This window comes from Clupea harengus, chromosome 3, assembly GCF_900700415.2.
Source record: "Clupea harengus chromosome 3, Ch_v2.0.2, whole genome shotgun sequence".
NCBI lineage: Eukaryota > Metazoa > Chordata > Actinopteri > Clupeiformes > Clupeidae > Clupea > Clupea harengus.
In genome coordinates this window covers 9,724,422-9,736,726 of record NC_045154.1, presented here as the reverse complement: position 1 = coordinate 9,736,726, position 12,305 = coordinate 9,724,422, and the positions used below count along the sequence as shown (strand labels likewise).

The 12,305-nt window shown below is 46.2% G+C and overlaps 1 protein-coding gene across 3 annotated transcripts in view; it reads right to left on the bottom strand.

Annotated features, from left to right (window-relative positions):
- Positions 1 to 1,192: 1,192 nt before the first annotated feature.
- The window catches only part of mtss1la (MTSS I-BAR domain containing 2a), a 27,021-nt gene continuing 15,908 nt past the window's right edge, over positions 1,193 to 12,305 (bottom strand). Inside the window, exons 4-16 of one of the 3 annotated variants that reach the window (XM_012833092.3) lie at positions 10,970 to 11,054; positions 10,245 to 10,336; positions 8,559 to 8,633; positions 7,608 to 7,616; positions 6,986 to 7,143; positions 6,542 to 6,649; positions 6,249 to 6,346; positions 5,840 to 5,972; positions 5,549 to 5,623; positions 4,476 to 4,622; positions 3,930 to 4,121; positions 3,422 to 3,587; positions 1,193 to 3,202 (exon numbers count right to left, since the gene is read on the bottom strand). In XM_012833092.3, the coding sequence (XP_012688546.1) occupies positions 2,328 to 3,202; positions 3,422 to 3,587; positions 3,930 to 4,121; positions 4,476 to 4,622; positions 5,549 to 5,623; positions 5,840 to 5,972; positions 6,249 to 6,346; positions 6,542 to 6,649; positions 6,986 to 7,143; positions 7,608 to 7,616; positions 8,559 to 8,633; positions 10,245 to 10,336; positions 10,970 to 11,054 (2,213 nt within the window). In that variant the 3' untranslated portion in view covers positions 1,193 to 2,327. The remainder of the gene's footprint in view (positions 3,203 to 3,421; positions 3,588 to 3,929; positions 4,122 to 4,475; positions 4,623 to 5,548; positions 5,624 to 5,839; positions 5,973 to 6,248; positions 6,347 to 6,541; positions 6,650 to 6,985; positions 7,144 to 7,607; positions 7,617 to 8,558; positions 8,634 to 10,244; positions 10,337 to 10,969; positions 11,055 to 12,305) is intronic. The other 2 variants (XM_031564514.2, XM_031564513.2) reach the window with 2 other exon arrangements.

The following is a 12,305-nucleotide window of genomic DNA, read 5'->3' as shown; positions in this document are numbered from 1 at the left end:
CGAGAATATCTCGGGATTTAACTAAGTATTTAAACCATCTTTTTACCATCTTTTAAGAGGTCACAAACCTACTTGCTTTGAAATAGGCCAGATCATAGTCAGCAGCTATCAGAACGACTAGAGGAAGATGCAGGTGGAGTAATGGTGGGCTCATGGAAACTAGCTTGAAGACCCCAGAGGTCTTCTAGATTTGGATGCATGATCTCACTATCCAACAACAGATCTACTATAACCATCTATTATGACTAATTATAGTTATTTAGTTAATAAAATGTTTACTAGCTAAACAATCAAGTAGCTGTAAAATCAGACTGCTACACTGTAATTCAATAGACTAGTGTAGTGGACTGCAGAAGTGAAGGTGTAGTTCTCTAACAGACGCTCAGTTAAACCTTGTGATCTGTCTTGTGCATTATTGCTGACTGAAGCAGAACTAGCCCAGTGTAGGGCTCAATGAGTTACTAAATCAGCTGCTGATGAATCCACACCTATACCAGTCCGTCAAAAGCATTGAGCTTTTGGTAACATGGCTGAAGAGCACTGGAGTAGAGCTGAGTCTGAGAGGGAGCATTGGTACAAGCCACCTGAGGAAAAGCAGGTTGAGGCCACACTCTTGGCTCCATACAGACCGAAGAACAACCTCACCGCAACATCTGTAAATATTGAATAGATCATTTTTTCATTCATGTAATAGTTACAGGGAGCAACTGAATGACCTACCTAAGGAGGAGGACCCCAGAAACGGGAGGAGATGATGGAGAAGAGAACTGGCCAATGCCCAATGTTTTTCAGTTCTCTAGCACCCTCTTGTGTTGTATGTGAACACTGCAGTTTCATCTGACCAAATCAGTGTATGTGACTGACTTGCTGTGTGCCTGTATTAAGTGATAAATAATGCCAGTGTTTGGTGAGGTACTACGGCAAAACATTGCCACCCTCTGGTTGAGATCCTTTTGAGAAAAAATGCGCAATCTATGATTGTTATCGAATCTACACAATCAGGGGAAAAAGTAATCCAGAACCCTTCAAAGATCAGTATATTGTCATTAAATCATTTGGAGGTTGCTATTATATATTATTACTATTAAAGATATTTTAGAACAAAAACTAGCCAGACAACAGTTTCATTGAATTAGAAATATAATTGTTACATTACTCAAGAAGCAAGAAAAGAAAACAAGAAACACTACAATATGGCTTGTTATTTTATTTGACATGCATTTCCATCTTTTCAACAGCTAGTGGTTCTGGTAGGGAAGTAACTTGGAGCAACTTGCAAATGGGAAACCCGTCCCATCTAATTTCTCTTATCTCACCCTGCTCCACTACTACTACAACCAATATAAGACAAAAAGAAATGACATACACTACGTAGTAGAAAAAAAAAAAAACGAACGAAAATGAAAAACATTTATACTTTCCCCAAAGGACTACATAAAAGACAGTACATACTGTAAAGGGAATAAGACATCCAGCCGATCATTTGGCAGTGTTAAGTTATGAGGCTCACCTCTGGGGTCCATTCTACTGAGGGAAGCTTCAGTGAGTGCTGTGGAGTCGGCCATTTTGTGCTTAATGTATTTAAAAGTTAAAGAACAAAATGCTTTGGCGTTTTTTTTTTGTGTTTTTTTTTGTTGTAGCTTTAGTTTAACATGGTTGTCAGCAGATGTGTGATATACCTGTGAATCCCGACACATCACATGAACACAGTTCCACAGGCAAGGGATTCATGACATCATAGTCTCTGACATCATAACTTCATCGAAAGCATTGACATCAAAAGCATTGAGCTCCCTGGCAGTGTCCACCTTCAGCAGTCAACTCTTGCAATGTGCCGCAATAAAAGTCCCTGGCAATCTGGCTCTACTGAAGAACATTCCACTAGTACATCTCTTTCCATTCATGTCCATATATATACAGCATATATGTGGAGATTACAGTGACCATGGTCATTCAGTGGTTATTTGTCAGTTTAATTAAGCTGTTTGCAGTTACTCTTGTTAATTATAGCTAACTCTAGCTAATATTATATTTCTAAAAGCATTTCACTGAGGTGTTTGCCATAAGGAAAGAATGGCATCTCTGTTACAAATGGATCAGTGTGGGTATGCAGGTTTTAGCTATCACCTTCCACTTCCTGTCAAGGCCCAGAAAGTCAGATGGAAATCCTCTCAGACCACTCAGTTTATCAATGTCAGTCCAGTAAGAGCTGAGATGCCCTGAAAAACCTATATAACCATTCCTCCCATATTTGAGACAGACGCAACCTATCCCCAGCCTTTGCTTGTGATTAAGAGCCAAAGGCATATAGTGTTGCGTGGTTGGGTCTAGGGCGTGATCCGTGGTGCCGAGCGGTCGTTGCACTCCGACTTCCGCAACCTCACGCCCCTGCGGATGGTCTTCAGCATGTCCTCCCCGTCTGGGACCAGCATCTTCTCCCTCAGACTCTGGTTATGGCTCGCCGCTGCCACCTCTGTCTGGGAGGGGAACAGGAAATGCCCATCGCCCAGCGCATGGGCGCTGGCCACCAGCTCTCCGATCTGCTCCACCAGGGTGTGGCGGTTGGCGGCCAGCAGCAGGTCCTCGTGCTGCTGCTGCTGGAGATCCAAACTACAGGGATGCGGGGGGTACAGGCTTTGGTCATACCCACCAGCAGAGCCCCACGGCTGGGTGGGCAGGCTGAGGCGCTTGGGCGAGGCCTTCATGTAGTCCAGGGCTCCCGGCGGGAGGTCATCGACGTAGAGGCTCTCCTGACTGCCGTTGGTCTCCGGGGGAGGAGGGGGGAACCCCGGAGAGTCTGGGACTGTGGGGGTTTTGACCGGGACGATCGGGGGCCGTATAGGGATGGGGCCAACATTCGACGGGGTGCGCCTCACCCCTGTTTTAGACGATGGGGTTCGACGAATGGTGGCCGTCCCTGATGAAATGACCATTCCACCATGGCCCCCGGCCCCGTTGGTGTCGGACGGGCTGTGGGGGTGGGAGTGGGTGCCATGAGGGGTGGTGCCATGAGGCGGTGTGCCCACTTTGAGGCCTATGCCTGCAGGGAGCCCCGCCGTGCTGGCAGGCCTCTTGGTCTGGATCATACGCCGGTAATTCTGAGCCAGGTTGCTATGGCGAGGGACCGTGCAGGACTTGTCGAAGTCTGTATGAGGGTCGACGTCTGCGTCACCATTCATGGAGTAGCTGTCATAGTCTGAGCCTGAGGAGAGAGGATGAGTGGACAGAAAAAAGGGAGGAAGAATAAGAGAAAAGTCGAGTAACGTTATAGCATTTTTCTGAGTAGGATAACATGGTACACTATTTGTGTGTTTATCTGCGTTTTATGTGTTTGTGTGGGAGAAGGGGATTGTGTGGTATTTTCAGTGCACTGTGTGTGTGTGTGTGTGTGTGTGTGTGTGTGTGTGTGTGCTTGTATTACCATGTGATGGTATGGTATCTTCTGAGCATGATGGCGTGGTGTTTTGAGTACTGTATCCACTGGAGTACTGCAGAGAGTCCCGACTGCTCTTCTGTTGGTCCACACTCAAGCCGCGTGTCAACACCATGGCTAACTCACTCGCAGCTGAGCACATGGGTTTCATATGCTGGGAACATACACACACACACAAACCCACAATACACACAATAACACACACACAAACACACACACCAACACACACACACAGAGACACATGGGAATATACATTAATACACTGTGAAGGGCACCAACATACAAAACATTTATTTACTGATATGGGCCGAAACAAGTGGCCATGTATATGTATACCTGCAGTTATACACAAACATTACCATTGTATATTATAAAGTTATTAATAATACTGCACATATATATAATGGTATACATGAATATACATACTTTATACACTGGCCATTTGTACAGACAATGAAAGCTGTTGGTGAAATAATGCCCTTTGTTGATGGATTACCTTGGGTGCCACAGTAATAGGGCTCATCCTGGCCCTTTGTGGGTCCTCCTGGTGTATCCCAGCATTCCCTCTTGTCATATACGGGCTCTCTGCGTCCCTGAGTCTCTCCAGCGGGTCATGTCTTCGAGGTTGAGAGGCAGCCCGGGTCTCGTAGGCATTAGACAGGTCATAAGAATTTGACTTTGCCCAATCCTGCAGGAGTGAAGGAAGTGTTACTGAGTAACCAGTGCAGAAATGCACTGTGGGAGTTCGAGTTTTTGGAGGCATCTTTAAACACTTGTTTTCAAAACCGAGGAAGAATCTTCAATACAATCCAAAGTGTTTAACAGGCGTGAATTGCATTTTAAAGTGCTAATGCTGGATTTAACACAGCTGAAACTAAAGATACATGTAAAATGAAAAGAAAGAAAAAAAATGTTAACAAAAGCTAATAGGACGCTGAGTGTTAGGCAGAAAATGATTAAATCAGACAGAAAGCTAATTAAAAGCATGAGAGACAAAAGCAAAACCAGGGCTAGAACTGAAATGGTCAAAATAAAAACAAACCTTCCAGCAAGGAACCTTTGATGTGGGTGAGGGGGTGTTTGATCCAGGGGAATAGTTATGAGGGGACACAGGAAGTATGAAAGAGAGTGGCCTCATGGAGCCAGTGAGTGAGTGAGCAGGGCGGAAGGTAGCAAAGGATGAGCCAAACTGTGGGATGGATAGATATTATGGTCACAAAGAGAGTCTCAACACAGCTGACACAAAGCAGTAGCACTGGCAGCTTAAGCCTTCCTAACCCCACTCTAACACATATCTGTTCTACCCCCAGACTACACCACTATTGTCTGGCTGTCATAAAAGTACACCAATTGTGGTAGGGTTGCAATCATATTTTAAAAAGGCTTTATGAGAAACTTTAAGGATTACAGCTTTATAGGATTACAGCTACAGCCCTTTAGAATCAGGGGCATCATCTGGCCTGTGATTTCAGGGCTAAAGCCTCAAACTTTCTTTTGCCTGGCCCCAAATAGTTTTAGCGAGTTCATTTGCTGAATGTAATCCCACATTAGAATATGATTTTATCAGAATGTAGAAAGCTAAGCCCTGTTGTGTAGCTTATTAAGTCCACTTTCTGTGCATGCTATGCACGTATGCTAACATCATGAACAGAGTAAAAGAGATCTGATTATGTAAGTGGGGTGGTGTAGCATGAGGTTTTGAACAAATACATTCTGTCTTTAGGAGCCGAGGTTAGCATAGAGGTCATGTTAACATTTACTTATGGGGAAAAACCAACAGCTGAGAAAAAACATGACATATCTCATCATGTGTGATAGAAGAGTGAAGAGTCTGCAAATGTTAAATTATATACAATAGTATGACACAGTGGCAAAAGGTTTACCATTGTCAGTAGTACAATGTCAAACGATTTGATACTGTCGGGCACAATAGGACAAATTTTGCCACAATCAGACACAATAGCAAATGGCTTGCCATTGTACGTTTGCCACAGACACAATTATGTTATGTTATGTGTGTGTGTGTGTGTGTGTGTGTGTGTGTGTGTGTGTGTGTGTGTGTGTGTGTGTGTGTGTGTGCGCGTGCGTGTGTGTGCATGTGTGTGTGACACTCACCGCAGTGGGGGAGTTGCACTCACTCACAGACTGACACACTTCAGATGCCTCAGATGAGGCAGAGCTGGAGGACTTCTGTGGAAGGGAAGAGGAGAGGGAGCCAGAATAAGACAGTGGGTAGAGGGAGGAAGGCACACAGTGTGAGGGGATGGGGAGGGCCAAACAGACAGTGGGATAAAGTGGTAGTGAGGATGTGTATCTTTGCAGTTGAATTTGTAAGAGTGTGTATAACACAGCCTTGATTTATTGATGTATACTCTAGATAGGATCTGTTGGAGCATTGTGTCCTACCTGGCTGGTGATATCGGAGGGCATGGGAGAGGGAGGCTTGGAGTGGTTGTTGGCATCCTGGGAGATGAAGCCAGAGTCATGAGATGACACACTGCTGAGGCGGTGAGCTCCACCTGGTGGCAGGTGGGCCAAACTGCAGGAAGAATGAAGGAATTGCAGAGAGAGGACATAAACATGCTGACAGCAGTGGCTTACATGAGAAAATAAAACTGAAATAGCCTAATACATTATTTGGATTAGAAAGGGACTCTAATAGGTCTTAAAATGGAAAAACGTAAAAACGATGCTATTTTAAAAGTCAATGAAGAACAAAATTGTCCTTCAAGTGCAAGAGTCAATGCAAGACCAGTAGCAGTAATAGAAAGAACAAGAGTACATATGTTTCAGTGGTGTCTGTTAATGTACCTACCTGCATAAGCTGCTCTTACGGGAGCCCAGACTGCTGGGGGAGGATGGGGGAGTCTGGTAAGACCAGTTATAATCAGAGCCCTTCAGATCCACTATCACCTACACACAGCACACAAGAGGTTAGAAGTTTACATGGTGTTATTATACAGCAGTGATGTATACAGTGCAAGATGTGCAAGTGTCTGTGTGTTTGTGTGTGTGCGCGTGTGTGTGTGTGTGTGTGTGTGTGTGTGTGTGTGTGTGTGTGTGTGTGTGTGTGTGTGTGTGTGTGTGTGTGTGTGTGTGTGTGTGTACCTGTTCACTTGCAGCAGGCAGTTTGTGTGGATCGGTGGTCAGCACTGTGAGGTCATCAATAATGGCCTGAAGGTGAGTGACCTCTCCCAACATGGCAATCTCTCCATTCTGATTGCACAGAGAAAGAAAGAAGCTCTTATTTGTGAACCGGAGCACTCCCCACTTTCCTATCACCTGTCTTCCTCTCTTTGTCTGTTTACCTCTTTCTCACCTCCCCTGTCTTTAGACACACTCTCTCTCATTTCTCCTGTTGGCCACGTTCCCCTCTTCCTCTCCCTCACTCTCCCTGTATCTCTCACCCCTCTCACTCAACCTTTTTGTCATTTTCCCTTTACTATCTTTTACCACATTCCTTCCCTCTCTTACTCGCACTCTCTTCCTCTTACCCTCTCTCTTATCTTCTCCTTCCCTCTCTCCCTCCCACTCACCCTCTCCCTGTCTTACCACCACAGGCAGCAGCATGGTGATGAAGTTGCAGTAGCGCCCCCTCTCCTCCAGGAGGGCTCGGCGCACCGCCTGCTTCTCCGTCTCCTCCATCAGCAGGTACATGTCACTCACATCCTGCATGGCACTGTTCAGCTGTGGCTGCAGCCCTCCTCTTCCTGGGAGAGAGAGAGAGACACAGACAGAGAAAGAGAGAGAGAGAGAGAGAGAGAGAGAGAGCAGGGATGGAGAGGTTGGGGTAGGGACAAGCAGGCAGAAAATGATAAGGACAAAAAGATAAAGAGAAGAGAAAAAGGAGAGAAAGAAGTATGGAAGGGATAGAGATTATGAGAACATGATATCTGATAGCTGATCAGTCTCCATTTGGATGCAACAGCACTGATGATGAGCAGATGGGTCACCCACACCTAAGATCACGGAACTGGATGGGTCATGAGCGACGAATGAGAACACAGTGAAAGTGTGATGTGCTTTGTTTGCGTGAGACACAACATGATGAGTGAACAGTCACTAACACTGCAAGAAACAGATATGACAAAGCGTGGCGTTGAAATGGAGGTGAAGTGGAAGGCGGGCAATGCTGAGTTGAAACATTTAAAGCTAGCAGGAAAAGCATACATACCCGGGATTTCTAGACAGAGATCACAGGCCAAGAGAGAGAGAGGGAGACAGAGTAGGACAAAGAAAAAGAGAGGGAAGAGGCAGGTACCAAAGTTAGCTTTTCAGGGGAGTACTGAAACAAGCCCAAAAGCTGATTCAGATCAGCCTAAGCAAAAGCAAGCATTACAGCCATATTTGTAAATATGTCATGGACATTCTGCCATGCATGTGTGTGTGTGTGTGTGTGTGTGTGTGTGTGTGTGTGTGTGTGTGTGTGTGTGTGTGTGTGTGTGTGTGTGTGTGTGTGTGTGTGTGTGTGTGTGTGTGTTGACAGATTGGCCACTAGATGGCAGTGTTCTGTGACAGGCATCCTCCATGTCTAATTCTCAGAAATATCCATCTGAGGACACAGGGACTCACTCAACATGAGAGCAGTCATCTTATCATCTGGTCCCTCATATCTACAGTATGTCCAACCCTAAGAGGCCAGTCAGAGTTCAAGGTTTTGGTCAGTTGGATTAGCACCGGGCTCCTAACAGACCTAGTAATCCACCTGGCAGGAGGATCAAGGCCACCAAGCCTGTCTGGTCTGTCCACTGGCCACAACAGCTCATTACTGACTGACATCTGAAATACTTTGCTTTTCTGGTGGTTCGTATTGACCAGAAATATTAGACCATTTGCCAGGCTGAGATCCCTTCAGATTTTGGATCCAATCAGCACCAAAATATTCTGTGATGGCAAAATGAGGATAATACTTGGATATGCATGACAATCTCTGCAGATTCTGCCGTGAACGTAATGCATCAGGATACTTGCGTCATGCACCAGGCAGTGTTCATGTGTGTGTGTGTGTGTGTGTGTGTGTGTGTGTGTAATGAATCTGGAAGTCAGCTGAGGTTTCTTATGGATGCAGAGGTGGAGAGGAAATCCACTAGGGTAGCAAGGCAAGACAAGCACATTAGGAACATACCTTTTCTGGCTTTCTTCTGAAGCTTTAAGGTGTCTGAGGATTTCTTCTTAATTTCCTGCCTGGATCGCTTGTACTCTGCAGACAGAGGACAACATTTTCAGAAACACATACAAAGGATTTTTTTTGTTGTTGTTCTTCAGTGAACCGACTTGATACTTGAAACTGCAATCTGGTTCAAAGTAAAGTCAAAGTGTTTATTGTCGCATACACCAAATTTCTTCAGCGCAGCGAAATTCTTATGACTTGGCAGCCAACATCTACGCAGCAGCAAGTAACAACAGTTTAAAATACAAGAAGGGCAGTTTCCAGGGTGGGGAATATTAAATTAAATAAGATAAAAAATGTGGGTTTATATATATATGTAGCAAGTGTATTTGTATGGGTGTGAAGTACAAGGTGATGGCGACTGTTCAGTGTTGCTGATTCAGCAGCCTAACAGCCTGGGGGTAAAAACTGTTTGTGAGTCTGGTAGTCCGTGCTCGGATGCTCCGGTAGCGTCTACCAGACGGCAGCAGTGTGAATAGACCATAGCCTGGGTGGCTGTGGTCCTTGACAATGTTCCGTGCTTTTCTCAGGCATCTACTGTTGTACATGCCCTGCACGGAAGGGAGATGGCCGCCGATGATACGCTCCGCTGTCTTCACCACCCTCTGCAGGGCCTTGTGATCGGCAGCGGAGCAGCTACCATACCAGGCAGTGATGCAGCCTGAGAGGATGCTCTCAATGGTGTATCTATAAAAGTTTTTCAGTGTTTTAGAAGACATGCCAAACTTCTTGAGTCTCCTCAAGAAGTAAAGCCGCTTCTGTGCAGTTTTGACCGCCGAGTCCGCTTGCATGGACCAGGTGAGGTCATCCTTGATGTACACACCGAGGAATTTGAAGTTGGAGACTCTCTCCACTGCAGCTCCCTCGATGTGTATGGTGTTGTGACCCCCCCTCTGTAGCTTCCTGAAATCCACAATCATTTCCTTGGTTTTGCAGATGTTTAGAGACAGGTTGTTGTCTTGGCACCATGCTGCCAAGCCCCTTACCTCATCTCTATAGGCGGTCTCATCGTTGTTAGAGATGAGACCCAGGATGGTAGTGTCGTCTGCAAACTTCAGGATGATGTTGGAACTGTGTGTTGCCACACAGTCCTGTGTGTACAGGGAGTACAGGAGGGGACTGAGTACGCAGCCCTGGGGGGCCCCGGTACTCAGGGTCAGTGAGGAGGAGGTGTGCTGACCAACATTAGGCTAATCTTTTCTGGAGATGCAGGTAATTGACCTACACATAACCTGTCCATAAAGCCTCCGTATACCACTGCATTTTTACTGGGGTGAAGTGCTGAAGGCTGAGGCAGAGAGGTGACAGTTGCACCTGTATCATGCGCTGAGACCTTGCCTGTACCCTCAGCCTTTCCCGGAGTTCCTGCATGGCTTTCCTTCTCACATCTCCCCTTTCTCAGTACCACTGATTTCACAAGCACTGGATGGGAGACAGCAACAAGGCCGCCATCCAATACCCTCCTTAGTTCTATTCACTTTGTGTGTAAATCAGCATACATGAGGTGAAGATGAGGAGACGGAAGCTCATTGGGGGTTGAGGTTCTCTAGGGCTGTGACTGGGTCGGGGCCAGAGTCCGGAGTCTGTGGCTGTGTGGAACCACATCGCCATCTTCCTGCTCTGATTCCCTTAGACACTGACCTTTGGCATGGTCTTTGTCCAGCAGGGCGGCAGTCTTCTTCCACTCCTCAATCTTGTCCTGGAGAGGGCCGATGAGTTTCTCCATAAGAGCACTGGTGAGAAGGAAGAGACAACATTAAGAGAGATAGACAGACAGACAGACAGATAAATAGATAGATAGATAGAGAGAGAGAGAGAGAGAGAGAGAGAGAGTGAGACAGAGTCACAGTGAACATGAGAATGGACATTAGCAGTATAAATGCCACCGGTCTCATACGGTCAATCAACCATATACCCATTTCTCTTCACTCATAAACTACTGTTCATTTAGCACGCTAAACCTCCTGACAGTGTTCTGAGTCAGTAATACCCTAAGAGATCAGGGTCATGACTATGCAATGACACATACATGAAACAGATGACCAGCAGGACACACACTAAACACGACACAACATGATCTCCTAAAGCGGCACAAAGCCTCTCTCCACACCCATGATACGCTGACACTCGCCACACCAGTCCCTAGTCCACACAGATGATCTGCTAGTGCTAACATTAGCCACACCGGCTCTCTGTGCTAGTACTGCGCAGTGACTCAGTGAAACGCCCGTGTGAGAGAGAGAGCGATGTGATGGGAGTGGGGTGTGACTGTGGGGACTCTTACTTGGTGAAGTGACTCAGTGAAACGCCCGTGTGAGAGAGCGAGCGATGTGATGCGAGTGGGGTGTGACTGTGGGGACTCTTACTTGGTGAAGTGCCGCAGCCGGGCCTCGATGCTGCGGTGGCGCATGCACATCCGCGTCAGGGCCGAGCCCACGTCTCTGGTGGCACCTGGAGGGAGGAGAGGGAGGGAGGGAGGAGAGGGAGAGAGGATGGGTGAATACTGGAGGAAGATCAGAGAAACAGTTGCCAACTCTGGCACAGATCTGGCCTTGATCCGGCACATTTCATCGGGGTGACCACAGTAACCACAGTGCCGATCAAGATACTGCATTCCCATGTATTCACTTAGCAGATGCTTTCACCTGAAGCAGCTTGCACTGCAGACAGGGTATACATTAGAGGGTGTGAGAATACGCAAATCTTTACAAGTATGTGTGCGCCACAGGGATGAAACCTGTGACCTTTGTCTTCCTGGCTTGCTCTACCAGTTCAGCTACATGATTCCATGAGCTGAACACCAGCTAGGGTTTCGGCTAACATCAGGTAAATGTCAGATAAATATCAAGGGAACACTAGGAACGTTATATGACAGTCAGAACACACAGCAAAAAACACATCCACTGAACAAACAGAATTGGGTCAAAAACCAGCCAGGCCACAGCAGAAAACCAACAGTTAAGCCATTAATCTTGTGCTCACTTAGGCATTTATGGAACAAAAAATACTAAGCAAATAGAACGGTTTGTTTTGTGTCAACAGCTGTGATTCAGGTCAGTGGTTGATTTCTTTCATATTCACAACACTTTGCTATGCAATGGCTTCATATCCTTTTCCTCTCTGCAGTACTATAGTAGTGCATTTCAAACAGGAAGACTATGACAGTGGCTATGTTATTGTGAGCTGGATGTGGAAACTACATATCAGAACTCTCACAGTTCCTTAGACCATGAAAGCTTTCAACAAAACACTTTATCTGATCTGACCTCATTCACTGTCTTAACATCTCATGCTGCACTACACCTAATCACCACAAGGGGGATATTCAGGCCATACAAGGAAGGGTAGGGGGAATGATCGAAAGAACTGTAAACACTGTGGTTATATGAAACAAACAATAGGTCTAAAAATACAACACTTCACCTTCAAATATACCATGCTGTCTTTCTTGACATGAAAGGACATGATATGACATGATATGACATGACATGGGAAAATAACAATGCAACAATGACGACAGAGCCAGCTGCCAGACTCAGTAACCGATCTGGACCCAAGCCGGCCCTGAACCGGCACAGCTCCACCTGAGGCCACGGCTAAGCCTGAGATCCATTCCAGAGTCGGCTGCTATAAGGACGCCTCCTGCTGTGGGTTACACTGTAAACCCCCTCACCCACACCCAGACCCAACAGCAGACAGACA